Raw genomic sequence first — 19,067 nt, forward strand, 5'->3', positions numbered from 1 at the left:
TCATGAGCACTCAGTTCCACATCCCGGTTGTATTTTCACCTGAAACATTTGACAAATCAAATATGAAAAAAAAAAAAAAAAAATAAAAAAAAAATATATCATATATAATATATAATATATACATTTTTCCCTTACGTTCATGAAGTTACACTAAATACTACAAATCAAAATTATTTAAAGTATTTAAAACAACTTCGAGTTAAATTTTAAAAAAATCTTATTAAATAAATTATTTAACATTATTATTATTATTATTATTATTATTATTATTATTTTATTTTTATTATTACTTGTGCGTAAGGGCACTTTAGAGTGTTAGCAAGGCAGAATGGCAGAATCTTAACTTTTTCCTCCTTGGTTTGCTAGATAAATTCATGCAGTGTGAATGAAGTGTGATGAGTTAAGAGGAGTCATCTGAGGTGCCGATCATCATATGTCAGGAAGATACAGTAGGTAGGAGTGCGTCCATGCTGCTTCAGTGATAGATGTGAAGGAGTGAGAGGCTGGAGTAACGCCCCATTTTAGGGCGGTCTTGTTTGCTTCTAGTTTCTTTTGCTGCTTGTTCTCTCTTTGATTTCTTGCACTCTCAAACTCTCAGACCCTTTTAGACCAATGAAGTATCTGAGGAACTGAGGTAGGCAAAGTGACAATCTTTTTCCTATTCTTTCAGTGGGACAACCTCTAATGCAGTTTGTGGGTGTAATATGGCATGTTATTTTTATTTTTTTATGTTTTGTAACATTTAGGTCATGGGTTTAATTTCTAGGGAATGCATATGCTCATAAAATAAACAATATAACTTTATTGGACTGGAATTGGCTTTGTATTAAAGTGTCTGCCAAGTGTAATAATAGCAAAGCATTTTCATTTGTCTCACATGTTTTGCAGCATGGGTCCAATTCTATAGAATGAACTTTGTTCATACAGTGGTTGGAAATTATTTTACAATGCCAGTGCATGAAACACAAAGCTGCTGGTAATTATGTGTTAAAAACCAAATCTGAATCTGAGCAGAGGGGCTTGGCCAGGTTACACTTAGACTTACAGGAACTTTGGGTGTTCACAAGATCTAGTCACAATTAAAATGTTTTAATATAATACAATATGATAATTTTCATATTCCTGTAATAATACGATACTACATACTATAACCTATATCTGAAATGCACTATAGTTTGGAGTAAGTGCATATATATTAATGAGTGGTTATGAACGAATAAATTAAACGCCTTTGTCCGTGTTTCAGTTTCGAATCGCGCTCGCGTAAAGCGCTTGAGAAACAGTGTCGCCTCCGTCTCTAGTAAGACTGTATGACATTCACATTACATGATTTGACAAACATATAAAAGGGCGACATCATATCACATATATATAAATAAATATATATATATATTGTCTCGAGTAAGACTGTATGACATTCACATTACATGATTTGACAAATTTTTACATAGAAAAGGGCGACAGCGCACCGCATTAAAAGAAATGATCGCTAAATTCAAAAACGAAACTAAAATTTAATCATCTTTGAGAGCACAAGGGCCCCCTGGTGTTTCAGGGGCTTTACGCAGCTTGCATATTTTGCATATAGGGAGGATTGGCTCAGTTTTTTTTGTGCATATTTTGCATATTTTTGCGCTTTTTATGTATATAAAACACTATATTCTTGCACTTCTGGTTAGATGCTAACTGCATTTCATTAGCTCTGTACTTGTACTCTGCATAATGACCATAAAGTTGAATCTAATCTAATCTAATCTAATATAGGGAGGATTGAGTACAAGTCTTTCGGTGTGGCACGCATGTGTTCTAAATGAATGCATCGTTTTAAACCCCCCCCCTCACCGCACATGCAGAACTTCGTGAGTGTACAGAACATAAATTGAAAACATAATTTTGAATATTCAAAACCTCCTAACGGTCCCGTGGGCTACCGTAGGTCATCCACACTTTAGAGGAGTGTTTTGTAGACCGTGGATGGCATGTAGAACTAATCCCTGCTCATTAGAGTTTTTAGGGTCTGTTTGGAAGTCATGGTTTACTTCTCTATAAAAAAAAGAGAGAGAGAGAGAGAGAGAACATTATTTTATGCCTTTTAATTCATACTGTCAGAAATTGTGCATATTAGTACCTTAGAGTAGTAATATGTACTCTTAAGATAGTAATATTATTCGTAATATTATTTTTTTATTTCTTATTCTGTGGCGGAAACAGACTTGAATAGATTTACTTTTATAGTTTATTAGGTTCAATTGTTTACTGGGAATTTAGTAAGTTGGTGACAAACCTAACTTTGTGTGTCTCTTTCTCACTCTTCTTTGCAGAATTTTGTTTTCCAAAATCTGTATGACTTCAGTTTAAATTTTAAGAAACTTCGTGAAGGGATCCTTTTCCAAAGACTGCCATTGTGTCACCCTGCAAAACAACACACAGAATCAGTGTTTCCTGTAAGAACGTTTTTGTTTTCTTACCCTTCACAAAGTCTGTCACAGTGCCCTCTGCTGGGGCCATGCCCCACCCACTGAACAATGACACTTCCCTTCAGCTCCAAGCAAGAGCTTCTGGTCCTACATGACAGTCCATTGGGACCCAGCCTGGACACACCCAGCCCAGTGGAGTCCCAGGGCTCTGGTCCAAGCAGCCTATCTGGAGATGCCCACACTGTCCTCCACAAGACAGGCAAACTGGGGCTTGACCACACTGAGCCACCAAATGGTGTGAAGTTTGTCCCGACGGACTCAGAGAATCGTTGTGGATGGGGAGCACTAACCCTACAGTGTATCCAGACCTTCAACACCCCACGCTGGTTTCTCTTTTTCCTCTGTGTGGCCTCCTTCCTCCAAGGCATGATCATCAACGGCTTTATCAACACCGTCATCACTTCCATTGAGAGACGTGTTTGACCTGCGCAGCTACCAGGTCAATTCTTACATATAATCTTAAGCAAATTTCAACATAAATATCTATTTTTCATGTTTGGTATCAGCCATAATGTATCCCCTCCTAAATGTATTAAAAATGAACCATTAGCTTATATGTTCAAAATACATTTAAAAAATATATATAGATATTTGACACACAATTTTATAGTATGCTTAATCTGTCTAAAAAAAAAAAAAACCTCCCTACATGGACAAACTCTGCTTAATCTGTCTTAATCAGACCAAATTTGCATATTGTCCAAATAATAATAAAATACTGTTCAAAAGTTCAGTAAGAATTTAAATGTTTTTATGCACAACAAAGTTGCATTTATTTGATTAAAATACAGTAAAAACAGTAATGTGAAATATTATTACAATGTAAAATAACTGTTTTTTATTTTATTCTATTTTAAACTGCAATTTATTCCTGTGATGCAAAAATGATTTTTTTTTTTTTTTTTTTTTTTTTCAGCAGCCATTACTACTCTTCAGTGTCTCATAATCGTTCAGGAATCATTTTAATATGCTGATTTGATGCTCAAGAAACATTTCTTATTCTTATCATTGTTTAATATTGCTTATAATTTTTGTGGAAACTGTGATACGTTTTTTCAAGATTCTTTGATGAATAGAAAAGTTCAAAAGAACACCATTTATTTAAAATAGAAAGCTTTTGTAACATTATTAATGTATTACTGTCATGTTTGATCAATTTAATACATCCTTGATGAGTAAAAATATATATTTCTTAAAAACAGTACTAATTTTTTTTTTTTTTTTTTTTTTTTTTGTTTTTTTTTTTTTTTTTTTTTTTTTTTTTTTTTTTTTTTTTTTTTTTTTTTTTTTTTTTTTTTTTTTTTTTTTACTTTTTACTGAAAAACGTGTTTTTTGAATGGTATGGTACTTTTCAAGTATGAAGTAAGCATATCAATCCATAGAATTTAATTGTAAATTGTAAGCATCACAACCAATCCACCTTGTATATCACAATGGTTTATAGGAAAAATTAGTCCAAAAAGTATGCATGGCCCAAAAAGACACATCAGCCCTAATCTCAAACATTACAGGGCAAACGGTATTCAAATTGGAATTTGTGTACACCTCAGCATTATTAACACAATGCATAATTTGTGATGCCGTTGCAGGCGGGACTCATTGCGAGCTCCTATGACATTGCTTCCTGTGTGTGCCTGACATTCGTGAGCTACTTTGGTGGTACTGGTCATAAGCCTCAATGGCTGGGCTGGGGTGTGCTCATCATGGCACTGGGCTCTCTGGTCTTTGCCCTGCCCCATTTCACCACACCACCCTATCAGGTGAGAGTACCGGAGCGCATGGGACTGTGCTCGGCCAATCAAACCGATACGTGTGTCGGCGAGGAAGGTGGGCTCTCGGCTTACCGCTACGTCTTTATGCTGGGACAGTTTCTGCATGGGTTCGGGGCAACCCCTTTGTACACCCTCGGGGTCACCTACCTAGATGAGAATGTCAAGTCAAACTACGCACCTGTATATATAGGTGAGTGTGATGATGCCATTAAAAAAATTTAAATATATCCTGTATTAGGCTGATATTTGATATTTTATTCTTCTTGGCCTGCTTTTCCCCTATTTTTACATTTAGAACATACACTTACAACCAAATAAAACTCTAAATATATCAAAATTATATAAAAATAATTTAAATTTTTTATAAAATTAATTTGATTAGTAAAATTATTGATGATAAATTTGTATTAAATCATAAAACAAAGAATCCAGAACAATAAAATCAGAATTTGTGAAAAAACAAAACAGATTTACTAGAGCCTTATTATTTTTAGAAAAGTAATAGATATTGGTAAATTTCAGTTGATTAGACATGCTTTTTGATTATTGAAATTTAATTAAAGCATTAAAACAGGATCCAAAAATAATGAAAACAATTGGGGTCCTAATATTGGTGCATCCCTGTATATGGATTGGATTTGATTTTGTCAGAGGGTTTATGTGTGACTGTGTACCTGATTTCGAAAGTACTCAAGCACTCAGATCTATATTCTGAGATGCTTTTGTGTGAATGAAAAACACTCAGGAATTGATATTTACCATCACTAAACCCTGTCATTTTGTCCCACTCAGGCTTTGACACACCTAGTCATTTTGTTTTGTTGTTATCAGTGAGAGCCACTAGTTTCCGCCTAAGACATCAATAAAACCTCCTTCCAATGTTTTTCTCCCCAATGTCCAGTTTTCAAAGGCCATTGAGGACAATCACTACCTTGCTTGCCCCCTCTCAGGACATAGTCACTGGAAAAAACTGCATCTTACAGTGTCTTTTGATCAAAAACAGGAAACATGAATCAGTGTGAACCCAGACCAGATTTCATATGACTTAAGGGGCAGAAGTGGGAGACGAAGAGACTTGATATGCTTTCTTCTGTTTTCTCAGGGATCTTCTACACATCTGCCATTGTAGGACCTGCGGCTGGATACTTGCTGGGTGGATTCTTTCTCAACATGTACACAGAAATCAACCAAACGTAAGTGGCTAATGAGTAAGAAAATAACCTTTATTTTAGCAAATGAAAACCCACAAATAAGTAAAGAAATAACAAAAAAATGATTAATGAAAAAGTTAGGCCATGTTTATTTATAATTCTCATACATAATATTAAGCATTATATAAGCAGTGACAGAATTTGCATTTTTAGATGAATTATTCCTGAAAAGGCTTTAACAAGTGTCAGACTCCTAGTGAGAAACAGTTGAATTGCATCTGATCCTTATTTAAATCCTGATAGATATTTATTATCTCCATTTTGATGTAGGAATGCACCGATATTAACAGTCTGGCTGTCAAAAGGCTGTTAATTAACACACACACACACACACACACACACACACACACACACACACACACACACACACACACACAAACCTTTCATTTAAAATTCCACAAGTGGATTTATGCATAAAAACAGAATGTACATTTGTAGTGTATGAAAAATGGATTTATATCATTCATTCATTTTGATATTTGCTAAAAAAAAAAAAAAAAAAAATGCATCTAATTACTGTCATTGACCGCTATATGTCCTGTATTTATCCAAAATATTAATACATAAATAGGAGACTAGATAGCAGAAATGCAGAATTATTTTGAGGGTTACATTTAAATTTCTGTAACAGATCAATTCAGACCCTGTGACTTCCATGACAAAGAACACAGACCGACATAAACCTATAGAAATAACACAGACTTGACAACTTGCTTCAAATACAAAACTTTGCACAGTTTCTTGAGTCATAGTAGCTATAATTTCTCTCTCTGTCTCTCTTAGGACAGAGCTGACTCCTGAAAACCCACTGTGGGTGGGAGCTTGGTGGATTGGTTTCCTGGCAGGAGGTGCAGCATCTCTGGTTATCGCTTTACCTATACTGGGTTACCCACGGCAGCTACCAGGTGCTACCCACAAGCCCAAATTAAAAGTTGTCAAATGACTCCAGTACAGTACAGTATTGGTGTGATTAACAGTCTCACTTTCTGTATCTTGTAGGCTCTCAGCGGTATGTGGCTATGCGGGTCTCAGAGGCCCACCAGCTGAAGGATGGCAGTCAGGTCACTGCATCTGATCCTCAGTTTGGCAAAACGGTAAAGGACATGCCCAGGTATGAACACATGACTGGAGAGGAATTCCTCTTCCCTCTTCTCAAACATAAAAAAAAAATCAAAAAAATCTATAATCTTTATCATCTGCATCATACCACCAACCAAAATTTTTTATAATTAGACATGGGAAGTAGCTGAGGTTGTAGTTTTCTTGTCTGGCAAATTTAGCGAATTCAGATGGGTGATGAGTCCCTAGACAATTTTCAAAGACCCAGAAAATTAGCACTTTTTACTGACACTTTACTTTTAAAGATCCAACAAACTGCCATGTACAAGTTACTGGGTTGTTTTCAGTTGGCTGCAATGTTTCCACTAGATATCATTAAAACCTCCAGTTGTTTTCTTCTCCTTGGTCCAGTTTTCAAAAGCCATTGAAAGACATTTGCTGCATTTCACCAATGGGTCTTTTGACCGAAATAAAAGAAAAAAGCACAAATCAATGCTGTCAGTTGATGCTGTCGTATGTTATCCATAAATGGCTATCTATAAAATTGAAATGTTGGAATAGTTGGCCAAGAGATGTCAACTGAACATCATGTGCTGTTTTAACTTATAAAATAATAATAATAAAAAAGACTAAATGACTAAAATGCTAGATTGAATAATTTAAAATGCATGTTTTACATAATTTTAAAAAGGATTAATGAATCATAAAAAAAATAATTAATTCAAGCAAGCTTTTTCCAACAATATAAAAAAAAAAAACACTCTATAACACACTCAAAAAAAAAAATTAAAAAAAACACTTAACTGCATGTGTGTTTGTTAGGAAAAAAATCCATCATCAAGGTGTTTTAACTCCGAACTGCTGGTTCTAACCAAAATACGAGTCCATAATCTTTAATTACCTCTACCTAAAGTCAAATTCCACCTCCACATTAAAATCCACATTAAAATCCACCCACCTATTTGTTTAGAACTGTTTTGGACTGTTTTTACTTGTCACTGGTGCTTGATCAGTGCATATTTCTCTCCTGATTCAGACAAGAAACATTTTCAGTGGCGAAAGCAATATTATGGATGGAGGACTTTTTTTTTTTTTTTATTCAGAAGCAACATTTTGAAGTCAAAAATATCTTATTTGTTTATAACAAAGCATTCATGTTAAACTAAAATATATTTTTAAATATATTATGTAATTTCTAACCAAACTTTTTCAAATCACAAAAAAAGATAATTAAAACATAATGATTTAAAAGCACTTTTAAACCTTACACTAACACAAAAACGAATTTTAAATAACTCCCCACATTTTAACAAATTACAAATCAATCCACATACTCCCCCAAACTACAACTCCATTCATTTTCTCCCCCTTTCTCTATAGGTCAGTGCTGCTGCTTTTGAAGAACCCTACCTTTATCTTTCTGTGTCTCGCTGGGGCTACGGAGGCCACACTCATAGCCGGGATGTCCACGTTTGGCCCCAAATTTCTGGAGTCTCAGTTCAGTCTGAGTGCTTCAGAGGCAGCAACCTGGTTCGGTAGGAATCACATGTCAATCAAACTCAATACCACACCCTCTTGTTCAAATTACTCTTGGTATATAGGAAAGAACTACACTGCGTTGTTTTTAACTGCATCTTCTCATTCCAGGGTATATGGTGGTACCAGCTGGTGGAGGAGGCACCTTTTTGGGTGGCTTCATTGTAAAAAAGTTGAACCTTCGCTGCTGCGGGATCATCCGTTTCTGCATGCTGTGTGCGGTGGTCAGCCTGATGGCTATCTTCATCTTTTTGGTACACTGTCCTAATGTGCCCATGGCAGGAGTAACCGCCCCATACTACAACAACTTTACACACAACCACTACAGCGCCCCCTACTTGCAGACAGAGATCTATAACAACAGGTGTGAAACCCTTTGAATTCCTTACTGTTAGATTCAATCTTTGGAAGTTTATGTTATTTATCCCTGTCATCAACCCCAGTGGTGTTCTGTTGCTGTGCTACCCTTCAAGTACATGAAGTACATCTATTTGAGAGATAAAAGGACAGAGAGTGAAGCCTTGAAATAATATTAACAATAGCCACTTTGAATCATTTATGATTCAGTGGTTCACTTTGAAGATATGCTGAGTTTTTAACTTTGTGCCTTTCCTCGGTTCTTAGTCTTCTCAGTGGTGTTGGCACAGAATGACTAATCAGCTGCCAACCATGCTGCGTGTTCAGCACCTTTACCCCTATGTTCACTTTAACCAAATAAACTGCCATATATACACATATAGAGGGTCATTAAGTTTATTATTAGAGCAAGAGGTCAAAATCTACATGACATTAGTTTGATATAATTGATTTAAAATAAATGAATCAACAACTGACTACTTATTGCTAATTTAGCACATTTATTGTTTAATGTAAAAATGTGCCCTGTCCAATTCCCCCTTACTCCTGCTTTCCATTCAGGGTTCTGCTGTCCTATAAAGTGAAGGGGGAAAAACATATATTAATTAATTGATGTGAATAAACATCTTTGTTTTGTGTTCTTTCCCCTCAATACTGAGGAGTGCTTTCTAAGGCCTGCTTTTTCCCCTCAGCAAGCTTTTTCAGGATTTATTCAGTTCAGGTTTTATTAATACACATAAAGGGGCTTGAGGGATAATATATTTGAATCATATTGAATCATATCAGATATCAGAAATGTCAGATTAATAATCCAACAAAAATGTTAAGACATTTTTGTCTCTTAGAAGAGAACACAAAAGTGTATTAATGTATTAACTAAATAATGAATTAAAATGAATTAATTTTTTTAGTCACCTTTAGGTATTAATCTTTTTAAAATTAAACAAGTCTGACATGTTGCATGCTTGTTTTATTACACAGCTAATGGTTTAAATTAATACCCAGAGCAGGAACAGGGGGATTGACTGACAATGTGTTATTGATCGGTTGAGGTCAAATGAAATTTAAAACTTTAATTCTTCTCTCTCCCTATCAGCTTCTCAGATCTGGGCAACCTGACTGTAAGCTGTAACATTGGCTGTCACTGTGTTGAGGAGTTGTTTAACCCTGTGTGTGGTGCGGATGGAGTGATGTATTTCTCTCCCTGCCATGCCGGCTGTAGCTCCATTAACCACACATACAGCCCCAGAGGCAGACAGGTACACAGGCCCCATGCTCGACACTTTCTCAGTGTCACATACACTCTTTTAACAACATGATCAGTCAGTTAACTCTGGCGTAACTGCACACATTCTGTCATGTAATTGCATTTAAAGGGTCATATTATTTTATTTTTTTGTATCTTTTGAAATCAATATTTGAGCTTGTACTATGAAGACATATTGTAAGTCTCAGAACAATAATACACAGAAGTATTAAAACTAAGCTGCATAAATGTTTTCAATTATGTATTGTTTTGATGCAAAGCAAAAGTTTATTTTTATAAGAGGTCTCATAATAAAAAATAAAAATAAAAACATGAATCTGTCTTATTCTTGGTTATGAATTTGGCCCTATTGGTGTGCATGTGTTTATTCATTCATAGGTGTTCTCTGGCTGCAGCTGTGTGGTAGGGAATATATCATGGGGAGAACAAGGTTTTGCTGAAAAAGGGAGATGTGCGTCGTCCTGCAATCACATGCCAGCCTTCCTCTTCTTCCTCTTCGTCATCATCCTCTTCACTTTCCTCTGCAGTATCCCTGCACTTACTGCCACACTCAGGTATGACCATTGCATGATACATGATGATTCAAAAGTAAGAAATTTTTTCTTTTGAAAAAAGTAAAAAAAAAAAAAAAGTATCACGTTTTCCAAAAATAAAAAAAAAAAAAATAAAAATAATAATAATAATAATAAACACAAATGTTTTGTAATAATGATAATAAGAAATGTTTCCTGAGCACCAAATCAGCATATTTGAATTATTAAGAATCATGTGGACCCTGAGACTGCTGGGGGGGCAGTGAAAAAAATTCAGCCTTGTCATCACATGAATAAATTACACATTAAAATATATATAAAAATAGAAAAACAAGTTATTTTTAAATTATTATTGTCTAATATTACTGTTTTTACTGTATTTTTGTATTGTTTATTATATATACCTTTTCACTTATATATATAGTGTTTAAGTATTAAGCTAGTATTCCATTCCAAACATATATATATAGTAGGATCTCTTGTGGCTTACCTTATAATATAGATCCTTGTGTTTATTGAATTTTGTGATTGTCTGTCTTCTTCTCTGCAGGTGTGTTCCTGACAGTCAGAGATCATTTGGACTTGGAATCCAGTGGATCGTAGTAAGGACTCTCGGTGGAATCCCAGGCCCTATAGCATTCGGCTCAGTGATTGACATCTCCTGCCTGCTGTGGGAGGAGCAGTGTGGGGAATACGGCTCCTGTTATCTGTACCACAACTCAGCCATGAGCCAGTACACACTCATCGCAGGCATTATCTACAAGGTAGAGAAATGATGTTCCCAGAAACCATGACTCATTCCACATTTAATATACTTTAGCTTTTATGAAAACTCTTGAAACTAACTTTCAAGTTTACCACAGGAGGCCATTTGCAGCACTAAATGGCCTCCGGTGGTACATTGACAAGTCAGTTTCAAGAGTTTCATAAAAGCTAAAGTATAACACATCAAGTGGGGATCAAAAGTCTGAGACTATTTGTGAAAATGCTTCCATTTTTGCTAATTTAATACAAATGTATCTGTTACAAATTATATTATCAGCATAGCAATTAGACTGAAAAGTTGATTAAAAAATACATGCATGTCATTACTGTATTTCTTAATATTTGATTTGTTGCCATTTATACATAACAGAGACCTTAAGGAATATTAATTTAAAATTTCATTTTTGGTAATAATGTTTTTTGCTTGCATTTTTAAAAATTATAAATCTTAAAATGTATAGTAGTGCCACATGATCCTACAGAAATCAGTCTAATATGCTGATTTATTGCTCAAGAAACATTTCTTGTTATCATCAATGTTATCATCAATGTTGAAAAGTTTTTTTTTTTTTTTGTAGAAATCATGATACATATTTTTCAGTATTCACTGATGAATAGTAAGTTCAAAATAACAGTATTTAATTTGAAATAGAAATTTTGTAACATTATAAATGTTGCTACTGACACTTAAATATTTTAATTCTTGATTCAAATTCGATTTTTAATCCCAGATTTTTAATGTGACCTCACTTGTAATACATAATTCACTTTAAGATCATGTTCACATCAACCATATGATTTCGTTTTGACTTATTTCATTTCTCTGTTTTTCTCAGGTTTCGGGCACTATTTTCTTTTTGCTGGCTGCCGTGCTCTACAAGCCGCCTCCCGAGTCTCCTCAGAGCAGCTGTGAGAGCACAGATGTGGGAGGGGGGGAGGCCAGAGACCTGCCAATCAAAGACCCCGCTGAGATCATCTCCAACCCACACGCCAAATTATGACTTCTATCTACAAAAACACCTCAAAGTGTGTGTATACGCGTGTGTGTGTATAAGGTCAACACCATCACTGCTCACTGTGCCCCATGCCGCCAACTGTACATCATTCCCATTTGTAATATATTCCCATTGGCGCACCAATTTGAAATGACACAGACATGAGGACTGAAAGTATTTGTCAAAAAATTTTAATCAGAGCATACATATATCATAAACATAACCTACCAAAAGCCAACATAATCTTAATTTGGCAATAAATTATTTCTGGGCATAAACTGATATTTATATAATTGAAATGTAAATTTTTGGCATTTTTGTAAGAAAAAGCCATATATGATACAGAAATAGAGCACTTAATATAAATGCAATGGAAAGAGAGTAATATAACTGTGCAGATGTGCAAAACAAAGTGTTAAGCTGTTATAAAATATTAAAAATAGTGGATTCAAATGCTCCTCAGTTATACATAAAAAAAACAGACAATTAATTATAAACTGTGCCTTTAAAGAGTTTTGCATTAGCCAGCACGGTTAGAAAGAAATATTACAGAAAAAAGACAATATCCAATGAAATGTTCAACCCATAAACCCTTAAATCTCTCCAAAATGCACTTTAAACTCACTTCACTGATGGAAATATATATCTGAACCATGTACTGTAGTGAACTACTATATGTGCCATTAAACCAAGTTTCATCCTGCAATGCAACTTCAGTTCTAGTCCACATTCTGATACCATCTAAAGCAAGTATGACTTTTGATTCTTGTATTTGATTTTCATTAATTCTGAACTTTTTAAATGTGATCAAATACTGTAGCTCAGGACTGAGCAGGACAGAGAGGCTTTAAGGTGTGATGTCACACAGAGATGCAAGTGAGAGATGAAAAGGAAGCAGGTTTTCAGACTGAACTTTTTGCAACTGTATAGCAGGTTGAAAAATACCACCTATCATGGGATATTCCTGAAAAGCACTTGACTTTGAGGTTACACAAATTATTCTTGCACTGATTTTCAGCTACAGTACATTCAGAATGGCAAATTGTAAAACATAAAAGGACACTTTCTCGGTTGCTCATAACATAAGCATGCAGCATTTTTTTTCAGCTGCTTAAATTCAAATATAAAAAAAAATTACAAATAAACCTACCACATAAACCTACTTTACTTATATTAAGTGCAACTAAAAACATCTCACCAATGATACTTTGTCGAGGTTTTATTTATTATTAAATGCATTTGTTAAGAATAATTTTCTAATGTTGTATCAGAAATCTGAGGTCTTATTATTATTATTATTATTATTATTATTATTATTATTATTATTACGTTTTTCTTTCTCTGATGTGATGGATATTGATGGATTACATTAACTCTCTAAAGACAAACCCTAAATGACAATGATGCACTTGAAAATGGAAGATTTGCACAATGAAACGGAACATGTTTCATTACAAAGAGTAATGATATAATGATGTTTGTATTTGACTTTGTGTTGGCTCATGTATATTTTTTATTCCGATGACTAAAAGAAATGTGTCTTGTGTCACAAAAAGAGTTTGTGAGTTGGCTTGTTATTGTCATTATTAATATTTGTTTGTGTGATTTTTTTTTTTTTTTTTTTTTTCTTCTTCTTTTTTAACCACAGTGTTTCTAATCACTTGTAATATAATTAAGTTTTGGAACATTCTTTAAGTATTTTTTTTTTATGCAGATGTTTAGATAAAAATTAAGTAACAACCCAAATACAAACAAACAAAAACAAACGGTCATATTTTATTCCTAACTATGTCTGTCTATATGTACACACACACACACACACACACACACTGTCTATACAAAGACACATGAGGTCACATTAGTGGCTTAGAAATCTAAGTGCACAGTTTATTTCTTTTTCATTTTGTCATAAAATTTCTTTGTTTTTAAAATCCTAAAATGCATTTACTTTGAGTTTTAAATTAAATTTGAATCCTACATTTTTAATACAGCATCAGACATTTGGCCCTAGTATATGTTTTAAAGCACCAATGTTGTTTAGTCATTACACAACTTAATTGGAATATAGATTATATTATTTACACATAATGTCTTATTTTCCATTTAGAATTAATCAATTTATTTGAGCCAACATAATTTAGTTAGATTAAGTCAATTAAATAATTAACTAAAGCCATTTAAATCAGACTTTACATTTAGGTTTATTTTTCCCATTAAATTTCTTAAGCAATATCCAATTAATTATCACAGCTACTATTCACTGAGTGAAGCAAGTAATAAGCTGTAATCTTTATGTAGCGGTTCAGAAAGCAGCACAGTTCAGAACAACGGTAGCCTAACCACAGAAATTCATAACACATAAAAGAACACATAACATTCCAAAATAAAATAACACTCACAAGTCTATCCATTTACTCAAAAACATTTTACTCTCCCTATCCAGTCCAATGGAAAGCATGTCTTAAAGGAGGCCAGTTAGCTTGTGATTGAGAAATGATTCAGTCATTCAGTGTATTGAACATAAAGAAATCAGTTTTTGCAAAGTGGTTAATCAAGTAAATAGAACAAATAACAAAAACCAGTTTTTAAGGCACTCTTATTCTTTGGTGTTTTATTGGCGGCTGGCCTTGTACTGTTTGTTGATGCCACTAGATGTCACTCGCGATACAGTGTTGTTAATTTGTCCCGCCAACTGAAATGACAAGAGGTCACTCTTACAAAGATATTGTACAAAATAATGAGAGATAGAGTTTGTGAACACAGAGACAAAGATGATTTAACATCATGCTCTGAAGATGTGTTCAAAACATAAGGATTTCTGCTGGGAAATGTCATATGAAATGTTTCTGGAATTGGCTGTGATGGACTACATTTCATCTTATCAATAGATTTACAAAAAAAAAATTCTCCCCCTAATTTCAGTTGCATATCAAACATATCAAAATTTTAAAGCTAAAGATAAGAATTTAGAATGAAATATATATCAATACATAAAGCTTAAATATCAGGTGATGTCAAGAATGGAGAGGCTTTTGTGGCAGTGGAGAAAAGATAAGAAACAAATGAAAACACTCAAGACTTGAACTGAGATTTACACTAATGAACGCATGGCATTATGTCAGGTCACGAAGCAGTGGGAGCAAATCAGGAGACAGGGAATACGCTGCTGTTTGTCATGGATCACCGTAGTGTAAAATAAGATTAGTTTACCTTGAGAATATGTCTGCATGAAAGAAAAAAAAAAAATTACATGATTCTTCAGTGCAGCTAAATAATAAATGATGGTTGTCATTACAGTTCAGCACAGGATTAAATCCAAGGGGATTTCAATTTCCCTCAGAGTGACTCCACAACCACAATATCCTCACTATTTTAGGAAATATTGTTGTAATCAGTTCTAAATAAGAGGCTTACCTGAAAGGCACAGGCACTGGCCAGCTCTGTTACATCTATTTCATCTATACGCTTAGCATCGCTGCTCAAGGCAGACATTTAATGAAGACCAATCCATTGTCTTAATGAACACAGTCAGTGGAACGCTCATTATTAATGATGCAGACATGCATACTCTGTAATTGCTAATTAATCTGCCCTTGGGGAATTACGATGCCATGTTAGTCTGCAAAAAAATAAATAAAAAAATCTGTTTGCAAATCTGTTCGTATATGTGTGCATGTGCATGTATTATTGGATCTTCAGCTTCATCCATTGCTGGATGACTTGCACTGAATAAGTACAATCTGTTCTATTTAATCACTGACAGTCAATTTGAATATCTGAATTTTAGAATATCTGAATTGGGTCAAATTATTTTCTGTGCTTAACACCAGGATGCATGATGAGAATGAACCTGTCCAAGTAGTAAGCACAAGGTAGAGATCATGAGAGGTCAAACACAAGGCCAAAATGTCAAACACAGACAGACTAAGGAGGTCATATCCTGTGGCTATTTTTACTATTTCTATGGCAAAGAAGACTGCTAAGACTATATATATCATGAGTTATTTTCAATTATTCAACTGAACTGGTTCACAAAACCTGTCTGAATGATTCATTCATGAATCACACAGATGCAGTTCTTGAGGACTGCTTGTTGACTCAATGATCCACTCGCACAAGACTCTTATGCTCACCAAGGTTGCATTTATTTGATCAAAAATACTCTGAACAGTAATAAACATTGTGAAATATTATTATATTTAAAATAAGTTTTCTATTTGAATATATTTTAAAATGTAATTTATTTGTGTGATGTCAAAGCTGAAGCAGTCTTCAATGTCAGATGATCCTTCAGAAATCATTATTAAATGCTGATTTGCTGCTCATGAAACATTTATTATTATTAGCGATGTTGAAAACAGTCGTGCTGCTTAATATTGTTGTGGAAAACTTAATAAAAAAAATCAGGATTCTTTGATGAATAGAAAGTTTGAAAGAATAGCACATATTGCCACAGTGTAAAAGTCTTGATTGTCACTTTTTATCTATTTAATGAATCCTTATTCTTAAAATCCCCTATTCTTAAAATCAAAATTCCTAATTTCTTAAAAACTGAATGACTCCAAATTTGTAAATGGTATTATATGTAATGTATGCATGGATATAACTAAGGGAGACTCAAGAGTATCTAAAAGTAGATGCAGAACAAATGAGAATATAAATGAACAGCAGTTTAAGAGAGGAACTGAAACATTCCTCACTGGTGTCATGATAGCTCTGAAACAGTCATATATACAAACACACATTCACACAATCAGATAAAGTCCTTCTGTGTATGTTAGGGGATTGAGGCAGTGTGGTTTGACTGACATCTAAATTTCCTAACCTCTTGACCACCTCATAAAATGTTTTTTTTAAATCATTTTTTATTATCTTTAAGTTAAATAACTCACTCAGCCATGTTTTACCCACTGTGTAAACTGTCCCTGCTGTTGCTGGAGGAGAGCAGAGAGCAGCCCCTCTCCCTCAACATGATGAGGCTTTTTAGCTGGCACTTATAGAATGGAATATAGAGTGAACATCAAACAGAGAAGCAACAGACTATTTTCTGTACACAGGCAGAAGGATTTTCCATTTTCCTAGTAGAATTGTTTAAATCTGTCAACTGTAGTCAAGCTGTCACAGGTGAAATCAAGGCTTCCTTGAAAACCGAAACAAAGGGTACAAAATGATCCAAGTGCAAAATATTGTCAAATTCTTAGAACAATCAGTAATTATGGCAAAATGTTCAGTAAAGCACAAACTGTACTGACACTTGTCTCTGCATCTTGTATTTCTGCAATCCATTTCAAGTATACAGACAGACAGATAGATAAACGTCTCTCCCCACACAGAGAAAGATGTTCAGATGATGAAATTCAATACAGCTGAAGACACACATATACACAAACAAACACCTATTTTATATGGTCACCGTCAAAGCAGCTTTTGTTAATGGCATTAGGCATCTCTTGTGGCTGTGAAGCTGGCTGTAAAGGTCAGGTCTTTCATGTCAGTCTCACACAGAACAGTCTCTCCATCTGTCACTGAGTGATCAAGATTAGAGGGCATCAAGGAGACAGTCAGTTCCCCTCTGACACCAGCTCCCAATACACACACATGCACGTAGGCACGCACGCACACACACACCTACATCTTTCACACCTGTATAAGCATAGGCAAACAAAGTGAACCAACAGATTTTAAATGATAAACAAAATAAATCAAGGGTCTAGGTTTGGTTTTAACGTAGGGACATTTTAAAATGAGCTGGATATAAACATACACACAGAAACCATAATACTGCAATCAAAAAGACCTTTGCATTTTGATTGCAGTATTATGGATTTCTGTGTGTATGTTTACATTCAGCTCATCTTCCTTTGTTCTATCTTGCTTGCCTTCCTTCCTTCCTTGTAAAAAAAATAAAATATATCAGTTGTTATTTTATTTATTTATTTATTTATTGATATAATAAAGATAATAAAGGATAATAATAATTTTGGATAATAAAGAATAAGATAATTTATTAAAAAATAACAAGATAATTTATGTAAGTATTTGTCCATTACCTTTTGTGCATCAATAGCTCATCAAAAGTATTTTGGAGCATCATGAGGGTGAGCAAATGATGTATGAATTTTCAAAGTTGACTGCACACAATATAAAAAACAATGGTTAAAATATCACTCTTCTCACATGAAAAGGACATCATTACTAAAATCAAAAAAAATAATAATTTTGAAACATAATATAGGTAAAGTTTCCTGAGGGAAACAATGTTCAATAAAGGAAAGAAATAAACCAAAGAACTTTACTGACATCTATAGCAAAAGATGTAAAAGAAAGTATTTAAAATAATTAAATATTAGCATAACAGACTTTTCATGGCTGACTATAATAAAATTGCCAACTTAACTTTTTCCCTAAATTTCACTGAATAATACAAATAATAAAAATGGAGAAATATTAATAATGGATAAAACAAAATAATCTAATTTAAACGACCACCAGGATGCAGTGTGGCAATGATAAAGCTCATCATTTGTTTATTCAAAATCGTCCTTTCATAATTAACCCTTTTATTAATTATGAATCATGTGCTTGCAAATGGAAGATAATAAGTGCATTACCCAAAAGCAACATCTGAGCTTTTATTCATGTACCTTCTTCTGAAGTATAGTCATAATGGAGTTTCTGAGAAATTGTTCATCAAAACAGGAAGTCTTTAACAGGAGCACAACACAATGATGGGTGGAATAACATGCCAAGATCTGCGAGATGAGGGAGAGAGCTGAGGAGAGACAAGGAAAAGCTGGGAGGTCTCATCTAATCTGTGTGACTAAAATCACTCTTTCATTTCATGGAAGAGTGTGTGAACTCACTTCCATCTCACCGAGGCTGGCAATCACAGGAAACAAAACAACTTAACAACAGGAAAAAGTGGGATCAGAAGAGGATGACGATTACTCTCAAAGCAGTAAATGTCAAAGGACTAAGCTGAAAAATGTTTGAAGAGTAAAACTGGTGAAGGATGGATCATTTTTAGAAAATATTACAATAAGGCAGAAAACTCTTTGGAGCTCTTTTGTGAAGCCAGTTATACTGTAGTATTGA

At 34.2% G+C, this 19,067-nt stretch overlaps 1 protein-coding gene across 1 annotated transcript in view; it reads left to right on the forward strand.

Annotated features, from left to right (window-relative positions):
• LOC109106646 (solute carrier organic anion transporter family member 4A1-like) overlaps positions 1–13,521 on the forward strand; it is a 38,579-nt gene extending 25,058 nt beyond the window's left edge. The window contains 13 exon segments of the mRNA XM_042712898.1: positions 2,322–2,536; positions 2,538–2,894; positions 2,896–2,916; positions 4,067–4,439; positions 5,352–5,442; positions 6,244–6,365; positions 6,460–6,571; positions 7,900–8,054; positions 8,167–8,419; positions 9,509–9,671; positions 10,058–10,233; positions 10,763–10,976; positions 11,814–13,521. Coding sequence (XP_042568832.1) covers positions 2,507–2,536; positions 2,538–2,894; positions 2,896–2,916; positions 4,067–4,439; positions 5,352–5,442; positions 6,244–6,365; positions 6,460–6,571; positions 7,900–8,054; positions 8,167–8,419; positions 9,509–9,671; positions 10,058–10,233; positions 10,763–10,976; positions 11,814–11,978 — 2,232 coding nt within the window. The 5' untranslated portion in view covers positions 2,322–2,506 and the 3' untranslated portion in view covers positions 11,979–13,521.
• The last annotated feature ends 5,546 nt before the right edge of the window (positions 13,522–19,067 follow it).

The sequence above is a fragment of the Cyprinus carpio genome, chromosome A23 (genome assembly GCF_018340385.1).
Source record: "Cyprinus carpio isolate SPL01 chromosome A23, ASM1834038v1, whole genome shotgun sequence".
Taxonomy (NCBI): domain Eukaryota; kingdom Metazoa; phylum Chordata; class Actinopteri; order Cypriniformes; family Cyprinidae; genus Cyprinus; species Cyprinus carpio.